Source organism: Portunus trituberculatus, chromosome 15 (genome assembly GCF_017591435.1).
Source record: "Portunus trituberculatus isolate SZX2019 chromosome 15, ASM1759143v1, whole genome shotgun sequence".
NCBI classification, from domain to species: Eukaryota; Metazoa; Arthropoda; class Malacostraca; order Decapoda; family Portunidae; genus Portunus; species Portunus trituberculatus.
In genome coordinates this window covers 10526532-10546128 of record NC_059269.1, presented here as the reverse complement: position 1 = coordinate 10546128, position 19597 = coordinate 10526532, and the positions used below count along the sequence as shown (strand labels likewise).

Here is a 19597-nt window from a genome sequence, read left to right as displayed (position 1 = left end):
CAACCCAACCACCTCTCTGAGAGAGAACACACACACACACACACACACACACACACACACACACACACACACACACACACACACACACACACACACACACACACACACACACACACACACACACACACACACACACACACACACACACACACACACACACACACACACACACACACACACACACACACACACACACACACACACACACACACACACACACACACACACACACACACACACACACACACACACACACACACACACACACACACACACACACAAACACAAGCACAAGCACAAGTGCACACACACACACGCACACAGAATATGCCGTCCAATCAGCACAAGACAAATTCAATTAGTAAGGATGCAGTTAATCTCTGTTAAATGAAGTCAATGTGTATATAATAAAATAAATGAAATCATGTATCATAACTTGAGTATTGCACATCTTTTCTTCATTTCTCCGTTTTTAATCAATGCACTTCATTATGTTCCTTTAACTAGTATTCAAAGTTCTAGAAAGATGCGTCATCGGAAAGCTGGGATGCGAGTATATACACTTTCATCATAAACAAATTTCAAAGCTCTCGTTGAAAAGTATAACCACAAAGAGCAAAACATTTCCTCAGATATGCGAGAGGGTACGCCGCGCCGGTACTGCGTGGAAAAAATCCTTTCGTGTGTGAAAAGGAGAAAGGATCAAATAAATATATTGCCTGGGGAACAACAGGCCTCAGCGGCAGCAGACAACAGAACACCGCGCCATAAAGCCACAAAGTAAAGAAGCACAGAACCACCAGACAAAAAACGTCCCACCAACACACCGCAAGACGAGACAAGTCGACACAGATCGACCTGCACTCATCGACTTCTCATAAAGTGCCTGAAACAATGGTTTATGGGGCACGGGGTCGCGATGGTGAAACGGCAACAGGAGGGGAGGACGTGGAGAGGAATGAAAAGAGGAGGAGGAGGAGGAGGAGGGGAATAAAAAGAAGTATGAGGAGGAGAAGGAAGAAAGAAGAAAGAGAAGGGGGGTAATGGTGGTAGTGGTAGTGGAGGACAACAAAAATGGAGCAAGATGAGGAGGCGGGAAAGGTGAAGATGGAAAAAGGAAGGAAAGTGAGTTGAAAAACTTAAAAGCAGGTAAAAGGGAGGAGGGACGAAAACTCGAGAAGCAGAGGCAGAGACGGAGGCAGAGGAGGAGGAGGAGGAGGAGGAGGAGGAGGAGGAGGAGGAGGAGGAGGAGGAGGAGGAGACGAAGAGGGAGATGTTATTATGAGTCGATGAGGAGAAGCTAAGAGATGGATATGAAGGCAGGCAGTGGCGGAGACGTATCCAGAGAGCCTTTGCCCACATGCCTCAGGGCTGGTGTGCAGAAGAATGAAGAGGCCACGTCACCTGGAAAATGATGAAACGAAGAAGTATGTTGGGGAAGAAATGAACCATGAATCAAAGTACAGAGGCAAAACGGAGAGGTATGCAAAATAAGGCGGGAGAGGAAAGATTTAGAGGCAAGGAGGAAGAAATGAAGGCAATAGGGAGGAAAGTCTTGAAAAAAAGAGCTTCAAATAAAGGAGACGTGAGAAAGATGGAGGGAGGGAGAAAAGAGATATGAAAAGCGAAGACAAAAGGAGAAGGAAGGGAAGAAAAAATATATAAGGACGGCAAGAAAGAAAGGGAGAAAGATGAAACGACAAAAGGAGAAGGAAGAATAAAAGAGGGGAAAGCAGAATGGAATCGGATATCTTAAAAATACATTTATAAAACTGACACAGACAATAATAGGAGGAGAGCGTTTTGTATAAAGCAGTTCATTAAAATGTAAAGGCATTCAGTCTTGATGAATTGAGACCAGATCATTCACCGTGAGCAAATTCAACCTGATTCCCTCTCTCTCTCTCTCTCTCTCTCTCTCTCTCTCTCTCTCTCTCTCTCTCTCTCCTGGTAGGTAAGAAAAAAAAGCGTGATTTCCCGTCAACAAACACAAACAATAAACAATAACTGACTGTGCCACGAAAGACGGAAACTCATCAACACAGAGAGGGGTATTCTTAGCTGCAATTATCATCACCAACGTAAATTTCCTCCCACAAAGAGATGAGACAACCAACAGGACGGCTCGCTTATTTGCTCTCCTGCTATAGAGTGAACGAAAATACCACCACGGCATGAATAAACACAAAAAGGCTCGTTGGGGGGCTAGATATAGAACACAAGAGCCCAGTCCTCGCCTACACACCCCATTAAGGATATTAGAAAGTTAATTATGGTTTCAGAGTAAAGGAGATGAAATGGTGAGTGGATATCGTTGTGAAAAAAATAGATATGAAGATGTAAGATAAGATCATTTATTTGCCACATTGTTATAGTGTAGTGTAAGAGTGAAATTCTTTATGGCTACAGGCTCCAGAGAAAACAAAGGCACAGTGTAGATTACAAAAACAGACACAGGTACAGGTCTTTCCAGTGTTAAGATTTCAATACTCATGAATTTGTGCTTGGAAATGATGGTGTGAAACGTGGATATGGTTAGGTATATTCAGGATTTTTATGTATCAGTATCAGTGGTGGTATAGAGAGGAGGTGCAATGATTCTCTCTCTCTCTCTCTCTCTCTCTCTCTCTCTCTCTCTCTCTCAAACACACACACACACACACACACACACACACACACACACACACACACACACACACACACACACACACACACAAAGTCATTTAGAAGCCGCTAATTACTCGCTCTGAGAGGTATATTTTCGAAAAGTTTTCAAGGGTATGTGTCTGACAGGACTGAGAATGTCCCGAGCTGCCGGTGAAGACTGATGGGGTGTTTTTGGAATCTTCCGTCAAATCCCTCCCCTTTACATACCTGGTGAATCCTTTGGGACGCGTTTCCCTCCACCGCATCATAGGTGTATTTCCATCTTCAAGGAAAAGTGAAGTGGGTTTTTCTGTTATGCTGAAACCCACGACGCCATTATACAAATGATACGTTCCCGTGTAGTTCATAAGACGAAGAGTCGAAAGAAAAGACCACGTGAAGGTAAAGCCCAAGAAATATGTATGACAGAAAAGTAATCCTCATGAATGCAATACGTGGAGTGCAGCTCAGTATATCATGAATGGAATGCCACGATCCATATCAGGGATAGTATTAGGACTAGTAAATTTTCAGTACCCAAATGAGATTGCATGAGTTTTAAGAGGAGGACTGAAGGCACCTGTCCTCACTTTCAAGTAGGGTAAGAATGAAAAGGAATTGATTGGTAACGTTTTCACTAATACAATTACCTTCTGTTTCTGTTTTTCACTTGCTAGCAGTAGTAAAGAGATGACAACCCGAGAAAATAAGTTATAAATAAGGTTAATTGTCTTACCACATCGTAAAATGGAAAAAGGTAATTATCTTCAGTTTCTTTTTTCGCTTGCCAGCGCCGGTAAAGAGAAGACACCAAGAGACATTAAGTAACTAATAAGGATAATTGTCTTACCACACCGTATAATGGAAACAGAAATGATAGGTAACGTTTTTACTAACACAACACAATCACCTTCAGTTTTTTTTTTCACTTGCTAGCGTTAGTAAAGAGATGACATCCCGAGACATTAAGTAATCAATAAGGACAATTGTTTTACCACACCGTATAATGGAAATAAAAATGATAGGTAACGTTTTTCCTAGCACAACACAATCACCTTCAGTTTTTTCACTCACCAGCACCAGTAAAGAGATGACACCCCAAGACAGTAAACTTGAGAGGTTGAGGAGCACAACGGTCTACTGCGACACTAATGCTACACTTTCAACGCTATCTTCCCAGCCAAGCCACCAAAGGCCACGTCTCCCTTACCTTCCTTGCTTTAAACTTACTTATATCGCATTACTATCCCGAAAACTCCCTTAGTCACAGTTTACATAAGCATATTTGCGACTGAGAAAAGACAAAAATGCATGAGGTGTTTGGCGTCCATCACAGGCAGATACAATGGAGTTACTGATAAAGGCTCGTCCCATCCCGCCCCTCTGCCATGCCACCCTCTGCTCCTTCATCTTTCAGTGTGATGGGTGAGGCGATAACTAACTTTTGATGTTTTAAAACTTCTCCCGTAACCTGCACGTCAGTATCTATAGCTCACTCACACCTCTTCTTCATTCTCTGACTTTTAAGCGGTTTCTTTTTTCCTTTTTTTCTAGTCTTCTTTCATCCCAGCATCCATCTCCACCCCATCACTGAATATGGCTCCTCAGTTCCCTATCTTTCTTTCCTTTACCTTTTCTCCTTCTTCAACATCCAGAGTTTTTCCGTGGCCTCATTTTTTGTATTATGTCTTTTTCTAACACCAAACTTTTATGAGGTGTGTGTGTGTGTGTGTGTGTGTGTGTGTGTGTGTGTGTGTGTGTGTGAGAGAGAGAGAGAGAGAGAGAGAGAGAGAGAGAGAGAGAGAGAGAGAGAGAGAGAGAGAGAGAGAGAGAGAGAGAGAGAGAGAGAGAGAGAGAGAGAGAGAGAGAGAAACCACATACACACACACACACACACACACACACACACACACACACACACACACACACACACACACACACACACACACACACACACACAATGTTCTCCTATTCTCACTGTCTTTGTTTTTCCTCTCTTCTCTGTATTTCAACTCCATTTCCTCTTTCCGTACAAGCCTTCCTACTCCTCACCACATCCTCTATCGTCCCTACTTCCTGGTCTCGCAGTTCCTTTCCCTTTCCTTCTCGTCCTCCGGCTATTTGCTCGTCTCCTGTTCTCCTGTCCTCCTCCTCCACCTTCTTCTCCTTCTCCTTCAGGCACTAAACCACTGTTGATCATCGTACACGTCCTCCTCGCCTCTCACCCTCCTTGTTCCTCTTCCACTTGACTTTCTAATGTAGTACACGTTCATGGCTGCTCGTTCACTCGAAGACACCACTTCTCCTTAATGTGCCTCAGCCATCGTCCTGTACACTTCATTCATGTTCTAAATATAATATGTTCATTGTTATTTCTTACTTTAACCCATTGAGTACCATGACGTGTATCCATATTCATTCTGGTTACTATTTGGTGATTTAATACAACTTCAGAACTCATGTGGGGGATTGAAATAGTGAAGACTGTGGTCATTAGTCTTCTAATCTCCTTAAAACGTTCTTGATGTCAATAAAATGGTCTAATTTACACAAATCTAAAGGTAAAAATGTGCCCTAGTACTAAAGGGGTTAAATACGCTTTGATATTTCGTGAAAAGGTTAAATACATTCATTACTTTAGTTATCATGGGACAATTATCCTGCCAGTCTGTGCCAAGTTCAATTTTGCGAGGTATTCTCCGAGGCCACAAAAATACGTATGTATATTCAATTATGAAGCTATCATGTCCAAGCTAAATTGTAATATAATGTTGTTGGTAAAATCCGGGGAAATCTATATATACATTTTCATTCTGGTAAACTCCATGACTATTGTAAACTATTTCAGCTTGTTGTGACGTGTTAACCCTTTGTACTAAGACGCGTTTACATATTCCTTTTGCTTACTATTTGGTGATTCTATACAGCTTTAGAAACTTAAGTGGTGGATTAAAATAGTGCAGATTGTGGCAATTAATCTTCTGACCTCCGTAGACTGTTCCTAATGTCAATAAAATGGTCTAATTATATACAAATTTCAATGTAAAATGTGTCCCAGTATTGAAGGGGTTAAGGAAAGGTGCCCCTTGAAGTAACACCCTTCACGAAGCAGTCAAACAGCGTCGAGCCAAAAACAAAACAACAAAGAGTGAAATGGAAAATCAGTTTATCCTCCGCTTATGGAAAGTCACAGATAATTCCTTTTCTTTACAAAGCCTTCTTAATGACGATCAGATATTTGACATATTCTTAACATTTGTTTATTAACCCCCTTTAATACTGGGACACATTTTTACCTTGAGATTTCTGTACGATTAGATCATTTTATTGACATCAGGAAGGGTCTATGGAGGTCAGAACAGTAATGGCAACAATCTTCACTATTTCAATCCCTACATGAGTTCCTGAAGCTGTATAGAATCACCAAATAGTAACTAGAATAAGGATGGATACGCGTCATGCTACTCAAGGGATTAAATTTTGTATAATGGTTATCGAACATTATACTTACACCCTTCAATTTTAGCTACCAATGGACATGTGTAGAAATGTGTAAAAACGTGTTATACAAGCCAAAACATTCTGCAGTGAAACGTGGATGTGAAAGCCATGCAGTGATACGTGCTTTGTCTCGTCCCTCGTATGCCTTCCAGCCAGCTACGAGTAAAACCTTGCAGCCGCTACACAAAGGCATTCCGTGACAACCAGAGTTTCCACAGGTTACATTTCTCGGGTTTCCTCACGTACCCATTCATCAGACAACCAACAGAGGAAGATGAATGACCGTCTAGTTATGTTGCGAGACATCCATTCCGATCCAGACTCAACAACCTATGCACACTACCTCAAGTTTAGGAGAGAGAGAGAGAGAGAGAGAGAGAGAGAGAGAGAGAGAGAGAGAGAGAGAGAGAGAGAGAGAGAGAGAGAGAGAGAGAGAGAGAGAGAGAGAGAGAGAGAGGAGAGAGGCTGAGAGGCTGAGAGGCAGCGAGGCAGGCAGACAGGCAGACAGGCTGGCAGGCAGACAGAGAGACAGACAGACAGACAAAAAGACTGAGAGACAGACAGACAGCCAGGCAGATATACATACATACAGACAGACAAAGAGACAGAAAGTTAGAAAGACATATATGCAGACGTATACAAGCATATAATATAACAAACAGACAGACAGACAGACAGACAAACTGACAAAGAGGGAGGCAGGCATAATGTAGCAAAATGAGTTATTGTTTCTCTCTCTCTCTCTCTCCTCCTCCTCCCTCATTTCTCATTGTTCTATTGCAGTTCAGTAAAGCTGCAATGTTCCACCACTGTTTATGATCACAAAGGGTTCTCGGAGCGTTTCGTCGGCCTGTGATTTGAAGAATTACTCGTATAAACAATGAGAAATATTAAAAAGACGCATTTGTGGAGGCTGGTTCTCGGAGTGTGGCTGTAGCGCTTCCTCGCCTCGTCCAAGCTGTTACACCCGTATTCTGAAACGCTTTGCTCTCTCCCCATCACTGTTTTCCAAAGGCTCCAGTTGAGGATACTCATATTTTAAAGGGTATATTTTTTTGTGGTTCTGATGTTAGACTGGCAAGATTTCTAGTTTATTAAAAAGGAGAAACTGTCTTGAAAACCATCTAGTTGTCTCTGTGGCCTTAGAAAATTGTCGTTGTGAGAAGGGAAGGCGTTTCTGAATACGGGCGTCAGTCTTGGTGGAATTGAAGAGATGAAAATGAGCGAGACAAGGTGAAACAGAGGTGATGAATGGGGAAAGTTAGGAGACACCTTTGTCTTGCTGGGAATACTGGTGGTGTTGGTGATGATGAAGGTGGTGTTGGTAATGGTGTTTATGATGATGACACTGATGATAATGGTGATGTTGGTGGTGGTTGTGATGGCTAAAGTAATGATGCTAGTTCTATGGTAGTGATGTTGTTGGTGTTATTGCTGGTGATGATGGTAGTGGTGGTGTTGATGAGGCGTTGGTGTTTTAGTGATGATAGTGATGGTGTTGCTGCCAATACGGTGATAATGACAATATTGACAGTGACGGTAAAAATGATAATGATGATGAGGATGATAATAGTGAAAACTGCCACCGCTTTGACCTGTATGTCCCTGAACACGCCCAGAAGGTGGTGACGCGTGCCTTCCTTGCCTTACCACCTTCATAAACCCCAGCTCGGGATCAGCCAGTGACGGGAATAGTGCAGATAACTTGGTGCGGCTTAATCTGCCAAAGTGGCCGAAAAGCTGCTCACTAGGGAATGCCTTGATGCCTTGCTAAAAGTTGTTTTTTTTTCTCGCAGCGCCAACGATAGGCGACGACACTTTCAATATCAACGCCAAAGTCATCAGTAAGGTCGCCATGATGATAATAATGAGACTTGGAGAAAATATAGCTAATGACTGAGTAAAGTGTCGTTGCCCTCTTTTTTGCTTATCTAATTTACTGTGGTGACTAGACATTAACAACATTAACATCATCACAACCAGTCTGCTGTCTGTCACAACACAGCCATCACGGACGACGCTTATGAGGGCACACTTCCTTGCACACCTTGATGACCGTCGCAATTCTTGTTTCGCTGCCTTTTTGCACACCTTTGCAATGTGATTTCGTGAAAAGTTAAATCTAATTAAGATTTCCTTAAGACGTCTTGCCCCATTTCTCAACAACTCCCAAAAGTTTTTTTGTAAAGTAAAAATGTCTAATTCTCAGCTTCTTAAAGCCTTTTAGCCACGTCCTCACCAAATTAACTTCAGCCGCCTGCCTTTCCTCTCTTCATTCCTTCACTTACTTCACTAAGATGGTGAAGGCACATTTATCCCTCCATGATTCTGTTTATTTCTTGACATTCACTTTCTCCTAAACGTGTATCATGGTATGAAAACCCACAGTATATCTGCCACAAGAAAATATGATGTTTATATCTATAAACGTGCATGTTTGTATTCACCACACGTTTTGTTCTGACCATGAAACACGATGGAAATTACTTTACATCACAGGCATGATCCATCCAATAACAAATGGACAATCAAGTAGCCACACAGTGTTGACCAAAGTGTGGCTGAGGTCAGGAAGACAAAAATTGAAAAGGAAAGACAAGATGCAACTGCAAAATGAAAACAAAAGCAGAAATAAAGCCTATTGGCCTAATGAAAACATTTTACTAAACAAATTTTAATGAGGACTCTGCATATAAAGACACGGAAACACAGAGGATTTCTCATTTAAGTGTCCATAAAAACACGGAAAGTCAGACGGAAGACGAATCTCTCCGGGGGAAAGCCGAGGAGTCTTCAAAACACAAAAATCATACAAAGGCACGGAATACATACATGCATATTATTTTCTCACAAAAGAATTATGTACACCACACTGAGAGCAGCGAGAATGCAAAGGAAGAATGTGTCTCGGAAAGCGAAGGATGTGCCACTCGAGGACTCTTCTATTCAGACGAGTTAAGAAAAGGAAGATTACGAAGCAGATAATACAGATTTGCAGGTCAAAAGGAGATTAAGGCACTGTGCCAAATGTGCTCATGGTATTCCAGAGTCAACCATCAAGGAGTCCATCACTGCCATACACAGCTTACTGCCAATAGAAGCACAGCAGGACAGCACAGCGTAGAGAGCACAGCTTATGGCGCTTCACGAGTGGCCACATACACATAAAACATGGCGCAATGAAAATGTCACAGGCTGTATTTGTTATATCTACGTATTTCTACTCCTTCATGTGTATCAAATGTAACATAAAAACAAGAACAAGAATGAAGATGGACAGTACATGATGCAACTGCCACTATCTGGGGACGGAGCCAGAGGTTGACTGACTGGACTCGAGAAATAACAAGTCCAATATATGAAAAATAGATGGAAATACAAGACTGAAAAAAAAGAAAGAAAATAAGGTCTTAGAGGCAAAATCTGACAGAAATAGCAAAGTACCAAGATAGACAGAAAAATAAAGCTTAGTACTTATAATGGTGGTGGTGGTGGTGGTGGTGGTGGTGGTGGTGGTGGAAGAAGTGCTGGTGCTGGCAGTTATGCAGTCTTCCACATCTAAATACAGTAAACTACTCGTAAACCACATAACACCTTGGCGTTTCTCGACTTATTTTCCTTACGCCTCACTGCACCAAGTCACACGTTTTATCAGAGGCACTGGCATTAGCAGCAGAGGGCCAGATGCAGTTATGTACGCGGGAAGACAGCAGCTGGCGGCATGATAGAGGACACCACCACCCTGAGGCCAGCGAGGGGCGTGACTGATGACAACTTGCACTTCATCATGGTCGTTCTTTACTTTCCCTACAGTAGACAAAAACAACACATATATGCCAACTGGTTTTAGATACACTTAAATAAATAAAAACAAATAGGAAATAAAGAATCCAATACTTTTCTCTTCGTTTTAACATTAATGACACAGAGAATCGCTACGTGAATACCACTAAAGGTTCGAAGGAAATAGTAGAGCTGGGAAGTACAGGTGGTCGGTGCACGCTGTAAAGAAACCAGTGTGGAAAAAATGAAAACCTGGTCGAGAACTTATGGCAAGGCGGAATAATAGACTGACGGAGGCTAAGAGCAGAAAGGAGTGTGTTCAGGTTTTATGGCGCGTGCTCTTCTTAAAGGAGACGAAAAATGCGGTTACGAACTTCGGAGAGAGAGAGAGAGAGAGAGAGAGAGAGAGAGAGAGAGAGAGAGAGAGAGAGAGAGAGAGAGGGAGTTTATACCAAGTTATAGTGTGCAAGGAAAGGCTCTAATACATAGTGTTAAAAATGCATCTTTCCCTGCATCCTTTTCAGCCCCGTCAGGTGAGCTTGTTATGAGTATGTGGGTCACTTCGCAGGCCGGCACACGACATCTTCCACCCCTTCCTCCGCGGCCCCTCCTTCCCTCCCTCCCTCAGTTCCTTCCCCTCCTCAGAGGCTGGCCACGCCCAAACTCAGGTACGAATCAATATAATTTTTCTGCGTGTCTTAAGGGATGCGAGATAAGATTTGAACTATGAACACTGCACTGATTTAGATTATGAGCTGTTATTTCTCATCTCCTTCTCGTGGTCACTGACAGGGTGGCAATTAAGTTTTTCTCTAATTCTAGCACCTGTAATCCTTTTCCTTTACTTTGATGCATTGCTTTAGAAGTGTATAAAGCAGGGGCTAGAAGTAAGACACCCTGATTCCAACGTTGTCATGCTACAGTAACTTACCGCCTCGCCAGGAAAGTCAACAGTGTCCCGCCATTAGGTAAAGGGAGAAGTCGACTCTAGTAGGAGACTCTCAAAGGTTATGTATCGAGGGTCACGGTCTTCATGGCACTACACAGGTAAAGTAGAGGAGATTTTAAACAGTCCACCGATCACGACCAACACAAAAACCAAAGTATGGTCTTAAATGTGTGTGTATGTGTGTGTGTGTGTGTGTGTGTGTGTGTGTGTGTGTGTGTGTGTGTGTGTGTGTGTGTGTGTGTGTGTGTGTGTGTGTGTGTGTGTGTGTGTGTGTGTGTGTGTGTGTGTGTGTGTGTGTGTGTGTGTGTGTGTGTGTGTGTGTGTGTGTGTGTGTGTGTGTGTGTGTGTGTGTGTGTGTGTGTGTGTGTGTGTGTGTGTGTGTGTGTGTGTGTGTGTGTGTGTGTGTGTGTGTGTGTGTGTGTGTGTGTGTGTGTGTGTGTGTGTGTGTGTGTGTGTGTGTGTGTGTGTGTGTGTGTGTGTGTGTCTGAAAACACCCGTCAGACTTGAAACACTCCATTTGTAGCAACGAGCATGGCAGTATGTAGTCTAGTAGGTTCATCCCTCACACACTGTTGTTTCCTAATGCGTTACCACTACAAGAAAGAGCTCACATAGTAGAAGGAAGTTTATCACTCTTTTGAAGGCACATACTGACCTCCTCGAAGATGAAGCGGTCAATTTCCTCCAAGGGGCGGCCGTACATGTAGCTAGGAAACGGCTCATACTTGGTTGGCAGGCGGCCGCCGTCGACCACGATGGGTGTGCGGCGAGGCAGGAAGCCATAGTCGCGAATAACAGAAGAAGTGCGAGTCTCGAGCCGTTCGAGAGACTCCTGTGTGAAGGGTTTGATGCTCGGGGAGGTTCGTCGGTAGCTCCCGTAGGACCCCTCCGCCGATCCACTCAGACTACTCTTCTCATCACCCATGCCTGTCTGCGGCGCGGGCCAGCCTTCGCCGACGACAGCTGGTGGAGAAGAGTTATGAAGGCCTTACGGCCCCTTCCAGTTAGAGCTTCACTGGGTTCTCAGAGTTTACTAGCTGACGCCAGTAGTATTAACTGCTGTCTAAGAGAAGAACAGCTCTCACTGAACACTAAAGTAAGTCTACACAAGAATTAGCGAGGGATGCGGGGAGAGCTTGGCCCGAACACCGAGCTCTTCTGAGGCCTCATGTTTCTGCTGCTGGAGTCTACGACTGCTCATGGCCGTCGCAGCAGACGCCACAGGGCCGGAAAGCTGGACACAAGTGTTCCCCCAACGGTGGTGACCAATCTACCGCAGCAGACGACCTACAGTTAGGTCACCCTACACAAGCGCATTACATGAATTACATAATTTTCAGTAAAGTGTGTACTGACAGTTTATAATAACTGCTGATATAAATTACATGATAAACACCATCAACAGAACTTCAACAGAGTCGTGCCTATTTCAGGCAACATTATCCAACATCAGTGTGAGCGAAAGTTATTTTTTCAACAACAGTCTACTTCAACCACTTAGCAGAGGCACGGTCCGCCAGTCTCAGCGCAACACGTCGTCACAACTTTTCCCAAGAAGTGAGGCGAGCGGTTGGGCGGGCGGGCGGGTACCGGCCCGTGAGGAGCACGGGTCGGTCGCGCTGGTGTGGCGGGAGAGCTGTGGCGGAGGCGGGAGGGAGGCGAGGGAGAGTGCTGGCTCAGGATGGTGTTGGGTGCCACGGCGGACTACCAGAGCGCTCCTGGCTAACCTAGGCCACGACCCAGCACCGCACGGCGCACGCTCCGCCCGCGCTGGCTCACCTTGTCTCCAGCTCCCGCCCAGAATCAAGCTTTGTCGCCCCTTCGCCTTCCCTCGCTACCCCTTCAGCGGGACTCCCTCTCTCTCCCTCCAGTGGAAGACTACAGCTCTAATCTGTTCACTATTTCACCCAACAAAAAACACTTTCTCGTTTAAAATCTGTTACTGCTCATGTGTTTGTTTTCACTGTCTCTCTCAGTCATTCGGAGATTCTGCTTTACTTTTCGAGCTTTCTCCTTTCCTATATTTTCTCTTTTCTTCTGACTGTCTGTCTGTCTTTCAGTCTATTTTTTTTAGTTTATCTTTTCATCTCTGTCTAATGTCTTCTTTACTGTCTGCCTGACTACGAGTATCTATCAGCTTGTTTGCGTTTCATACAGTTTGCCTGCCTATCTCTCTCTCTCTCTCTCTCTCTCTCTCTCTCTCTCTCTCTCTCTCTCTCTCTCTCTCTCTTACTTTACATTTTTTACGCCTAGTGTCACACCTGGACACCTTTCATGCAGGCTAATCCTCCTACTTTCAAATAAAACTCAATCTTTCTAGACCTCAATCGCATGTGGGAATTCTACTTTACATTTTTCGTACCATTTGTTTCACTTACATCTCACTCATCACTTCATTTTATTAATCTATGAGAGAGAGAGAGAGAGAGAGAGAGAGAGAGAGAGAGAGAGAGAGAGAGAGAGAGAGAGAGAGAGAGAGAGAGAGAGAGAGAGAGAGAGAGAGAGAAACTGCATGACTGAATGACTGGCTGAGAGACAGACAAGCAGACACAGACGAAGTTGGACAAGACATACAAAACTTCCTGGGAGAGAGAGAGAGAGAGAGAGAGAGAGAGAGAGAGAGAGAGAGAGAGAGAGAGAGAGAGAGAGAGAGAGAGAGAGAGAGAGAGAGAGAGAGAGAGAGAGAGAGAGAGAGAGAGAGAGAGAGAGAGAGAGAGAGAGAGAGAGAGAGAGAGAGAAAGCCAATCCCTTAGCTAGCACGACGAACTTGTTTAAAGGGGCTTTGCATGTTGATAGTGTGACGAGAAGACTTCACCTCTGTGTCTGTTCATCCTCAGCACGAGAGACGCTACAATGACGGTGAGAAGAGAAGTCAGGTGGAAGAGTAGAGGTCTGGGTGACAATGGTGATCGGGAGGAGGAGGAGGAGGAGGAGGAGGAGCATAAAGAAGATAGAAAATGAAGACGAAGGAGGAAGAGGATAAGGAACAGAGGAGGAGGATGAGAAAAGAAGGGGGATGGAAGTAACCGCGATGGGGAAATAAAGGAAAGTGAAGATGAATAAGAAAGAGAGACAGAAGAGGAAGAGGAGGAATGGCAAACAAAAGAAAGCATAGAAAGATAAAGAGGAACGAGGAGCGTAAAGGAGGAGGAGATGAGAGAAGAATGGAGAAGGAAGGGGAGTAATACAATAAACATCTCTCACTCGCCCTGCCATCTTATTTAAATTGTCCCGGTCAGGGGATCCTAATGGAATTTCCTGAAGTAATAATGGGGTTAATAAATAATACGCGCGAAGTGTTGCCGATGCTATTCAGAAAGTGTCACGCTCTGCAGCTCTACGCAGTGACCGGGTCTTATTTTTTCTTTTTTTTTTTCCAGGAAACATTTTACTGCATCGTTCATTTGCATCGAAATTAATTACAAATAGGTACCACTGCAAAGTGTACGAGGTGCTTCTCTCTCTCTCTCTCTCTCTCTCTCTCTCTCTCTCTCTCTCTCTCTCTCTCTCTCTCTCTCTCTCTCTCCGTGTGTGTGTGTGTGTGTGTGTGTGTGTGTGTGTCTGTCTCTCTCTCTCTCTCTCTCTCTCTCTCTCTCTCTCTCTCTCTCTCTCTCTCTGTGTGTGTGTGTGTGTGTGTGTGTGTGTGTGTGTGTGTGTGTGTGTGTGTGTGTGTGTGTGTGTGTGTGTGTGTGTGTGTGTGTGTGTGTGTGTGTGTGTGTGTGTGTGTGTGTGTGTGTGTGTGTGTGTGTGTGTGTGTGTGTGTGTGTGTGTGTGTGTGTGTGTGTGTGTGTGTGTGTGTGTGTGTGTGTGTGTGTGTGTGTGTGTGTGTATATATATATATATATATATATATATATATATATATATATATATATATATATATATATATATCTCTCTCTCTCTCTCTCTCTCTCTCTCTGTGTGTGTGTGTGTGTGTGTGTGTGTGTGTGTGTGTGTGTGAAGCAGGCCTGTCGCCTATCACTGCATGGGTGATCTCTTACCCAACACTGCTTCGGAATAGAATAGTGTATGACTCTCGCATTTTTCTCTTTTCACACTATTTAATCTGAAACAGTTTCTCGCTAGCTGTTTGCTTCACCATTTCCTGCTGCTATCGTCTCAGTCACTGCTTTTCTTAACTTGTACACCTGCAAGTCTTCTCCTTCGCGAGGCCCTGCTGCCTTACAACTTTTCCTCACTGTCATTTCTATTCTACTTTGCTAATGTAAAAGTTAGCCAAAGTTAAGTTGTATGTTCACTCCATCCTTTTCACAGGAAAGCACTAGAACCTTCTCTCTCATTCTCATTAATTCACAAAACTACAAAAGTGTGTGTGTGTGTGTGTGTGTGTGTGTGTGTGTGTGTGTGTGTGTGTGTGTGTGTGTGTGTGTGTGTGTGTGTGTGTGTGTGTGTGTGTGTGTGTGTGTGTGTGTGTGTGTGTGTGTGTGTGTGTGTGTGTGTTTCCTGGGCGTATCATTCTTATTGACAAGTGAGCAACTATAAATAGATACCTTGACTTAGCTGAGCCGGGAACTGTTGGAGGTGCGCAGGTCAGGTGGATCTGAGGGAGGAAGAAACAACACTTATAAAGCCATCACTCACTCTCTGCTCAGCTTGTTACGACACGAAGACATTTCTAGACATTTATCCCTTTTATTTAGCTGACCCTCTCGGATCTACAAGGGGACTGGCAACATAGTGAGCTCTTTTTTTTTGTTACATGTTGCCCTTGGCCAGCTTTCCCGTCTAACATAAAAAAAATTAAAGAATAGGGGTACATCTCAAGAATGTACTAATATTTTCTCACGTTGAAAGTTGTCAGGTATCATATAACCAACCATGTTCTATAATTTTTCAAGGCAAGCAGATTTTAAAGTATTTTTCATGTCTATTTCGGGAGATGTTACCCTGCAACTCCCCTTAATTTCACACCAACGAGCACGCTTACACATTCACAAACTCTCTCTCTCTCTCTCTCTCTCTCTCAATACCTGGGATTTGCGACAACAAAATGGACGAAATAATATATATATATATATATATATATATATATATATATATATATATATATATATATATATATATATATATATATATATAAAACGAAGAAAAGAAAACTAGGGCATATTTTTTTAACCTCTAGACCTTCGAGAAAAAGAAAAAGCAACCAATGTCAGACTATTCTAAACAGCACAAAGGACTGAGCGTCGTTTTTATTTTATTTGCCAAAACGATGCCTCTGAACGAGAAAAAAAACTAAGGATAGAGACCCGAGGTGACTGTAAACCTCAAGCACCAACGCATACACGGGAACACCTCCACAAGGAACAGAGCAGTGTTGGGTGGTGTTGTCCAGGGACCGGCTGGCTCAGGGACAACACACGGAGAGCTGAAGTACACTACAAAATAATAAAATAAAATAAAAGCTTTCTGTTCCCGTGAGTGTGTGTGTGTGTGTGTGTGTTTGTGATTCACCTCCTCGGTCGTCTGTTGGTCACCCAGCCAGTCTTCTCCATTACGGAGCGAGCTCAGAGCTCATAGACCGATCTTCGGGTAGGACTGAGACCGTGTGTATTTACCTAGTTGTATTTACCTAGTTGTAGTTTTACAGGGCCTGGGCTTTATGCTCGTGTGGCCCTGTCTCCATATCTACACTTATCCAATCTTACTTTAAAAGTGTGCACACTTGTTCCAGACACTACTTTTTCATCTAAACTGTTCCACGTCTCATTACATCTCTACGGGAAACTATATTTTTTAATATCTCTCAGGATCAGTTTTTCATTATCCACTTGGTCCATTCCGGTGATCAATTTATAAACTTGTATCAGGTCTCCTCTCTCCCTTCTTTGTTCCAAGGTTGGTAGATCCATAGCCTTTAGTCTCTCCTCACATGTCATCCCTTCAAATTCTAGAACCATTCTTGTAGCTATTCTTTGTAGCCTCTCCAATTTCCTTATGTGTTTATTTTTATGAGTGTGTGTGTGTGTGTGTGTGTGTGTGTGTGTGTGTGTGTGTGTGTGTGTGTGTGTGTGTGTGTGTGTGTGTGTGTGTGTGTGTGTGTGTGTGTGTGTGTGTGTGTGTGTGACAGGAAAGGCTTTTTTAATACGTGACACTGGAATGCAATACGTGAGTCGACAAGGAGTGACGATGTGTGGTGAAATATGGGACCAGAACCCTTTGGCGTGACTAGTACAAGAACCGCAGCATTACAGCAGAAAAAGTAGTCAGCTACCTTCATGCCCAGAGAGATTTAAGGCACTGCTATTCCTTCTGTAATAGTCCATAAATAAAAGTGAATTGAGGTTCATCAAAAGCATTTTTTTTTTTTTTGGGTGGCGATCGCGGTCACGCATTATTTTTATTTATTCTTTTTGGCATTATCGAGGAAGTCATGCACAAGCAAATAATTCAATAACGTTTTACACAATGAAATTCCCGCGTGAGGCTAACCCGTACATCAACGTAACTATTAGATTACACACTGTACACGGTGACCTTTGTACACTGCGCGTAAAAAATTTCAATTTTGAAATATGACAATGGGAACAGTCAGAGGCAGGCATTCAGGGGTTGGGGACACAGCTCTGCGCTCCACCACCCATAAAAGTGGCTATCACTGAGTGCTGTACCATGCCACCCGTGTTGCCCAGTACACCGTGTCTCCCACACTGACGCCCTGTTAAGAGCAGAGTGGCGGCTACCGTTCCCACCACTACACACATGACATTCACCACCGTCATTGTATTTGTTTTTCCCGTGTGTGTGTGTGTGTGTGTGTGTGTGTGTGTGTGTGTGTGTGTGTGTGTGTGTGTGTGTGTGTGTGTGTGTGTGTGTGTGTGTGTGTGTGTGTGTGTGTGTGTGTGTGTGTGTGTGTGTGTGTGTGTGTGTGTGTGCAGTACTGATTGCAGGGGGTCTGAAAATAGTGAAGAACGGTGGGGGCGGGAACGAAATGCGGCTATAATCAACAGGTAGCCGAGGGTTGGTGCTCGTGACTCACAAACACACTGGGGGTAACGAAGCAGAGTGTGGTGGCATGCTTGAGGTGCAGACGAAGAAGGGCTGCTGGTGTGAGGTGAGAGGAATAGGCCAAAGGGTCACGGCCGAGAGTCCATTTTCCTGTAAACTTTGATTTTTATATCTTTAAGTGCAGGGAGAATTAGTGGATACAGCCAGTGACCTTTGACCTTGAGAGAAGCGAGCACTGGGAGGGGTAAAGAATTGACTGAGGAGACTAATAGATACATGGGATTATTATATTGTTTAAAGGTTTTTATATTTCTCTCTCAATCACTCTTTCTCCCTTTCCCTCTCTATCTCTGTCTCTCTCTCACACCCACGCAGCACAGGGCAGTAAAAAGCATCCCACAACCACGTGTCAAGGGTTTTCAGCTTGATTGTACTTAAGTGACACGGATAGGGGGGCTCGCGAGCGGCTCCATTAACGTCCACTGAATTCTGTTTGGATGTATTAGGCTAAACAAAAGAAGATAAAATGCTTGGTAAGGTTATGAAGAGCCCGAGCGGTGGGCGTAGCGTTTGTTGAAAGGATATTGGGCAATCGTTCTCTTTTTGTGGGTTTTACAGTTCAGTATTCACATCATGAATCGTTGCTTGTTGCTTTCTTGTCTTTCTTCTTAACCCCTTCAACACTGGGACACATTTTTATCTTGAGACTTGTGTACAATTTAATCATATTTTTTTTTACATTAGGAAGGGTCTATGTTGATCAGAAGATCAATGGTCACAGTCTTCACTACTGTAATCCACCACATGAGTTTCTGAAGCTGTTTAAAATCATCAAATAGTAAGTAGAGTAAATATGGAAATGGTCATGGTACTAAAGGGGTTAAGTTGTTATCTATCATCACTTATCTAAAATTCTTTATTATCTATTATCTATTACTATTATTATCATTCACTGTTATCACTTTCCAGAATTAACCCCATGATGAATTACAAAACCATGAAATTACAGTTAATAGTACAATATCAAAAAAGCTTCTTTCATTCTTGTTTTTTTAATTAGTAACATTTCAGTCTTGTAAAAAACGAGACTCATTCGTTGGTGACTCATATTTCAAAACCAGCTAAATTTTCCAAGCAAGGCCGGTGATACACGCCAGTCGAGCGGAGTATAGCCACTCAGCCTGGCCCATATGAAACCTACAGAATGATGCAGCATCCCGGCATACCAAATGGACACACTTGTTAGACCCATATTCTTCAGACATTTTTGCCCTTCACCTCACTGCTTTCAGAATACTTAACTTGAAGGTTTTTAAAAATGTTTCTAGTGTTCTAGTGAGAGATTAACACTATTTCTTCATTATTGATAGGCGAAACTCTCTTGAGAACCCAGCTGATTAATTATGTGGCCTTCGAAAATAGTCGTGGTGAGAGAGCAATGAGTTTTTGAATAGGGGCCTTAGACACGTGCGAGGCTGCGTCCGTAGAGGAGCTAATTGGAGAAACCTAAAAGGAATCCAATTATTCTTACTAATCCGGCTATATCAAAGAATAAGTAAGTGAATATGAAAATAAATAGCCCAATAAACAACTGCGAACAGAATACAAGGCCGATAATGCTTCAAGAAACCCGCTGTTCGCTTGAATGTCACTAAAGCAGAAGGACACTTCACGATGGCAGCTTGTCTAGTCGATATATGCAAACTACCAGGCTGTGGGTTCGTGAACGGTGAATCTCAACTCCTAAAG

At 43.3% G+C, this 19597-nt stretch overlaps 1 protein-coding gene across 1 annotated transcript in view; it reads right to left on the bottom strand.

Annotated features, from left to right (window-relative positions):
* The window catches only part of LOC123504073 (sodium channel protein 60E-like), a 503673-nt gene extending 490856 nt beyond the window's left edge, over positions 1-12817 (bottom strand). The window contains exon 1 of the mRNA XM_045254356.1: positions 11535-12817. Coding sequence (XP_045110291.1) covers positions 11535-11804 — 270 coding nt within the window. The 5' untranslated portion in view covers positions 11805-12817. The remainder of the gene's footprint in view (positions 1-11534) is intronic.
* Positions 12818-19597: the final 6780 nt, after the last annotated feature.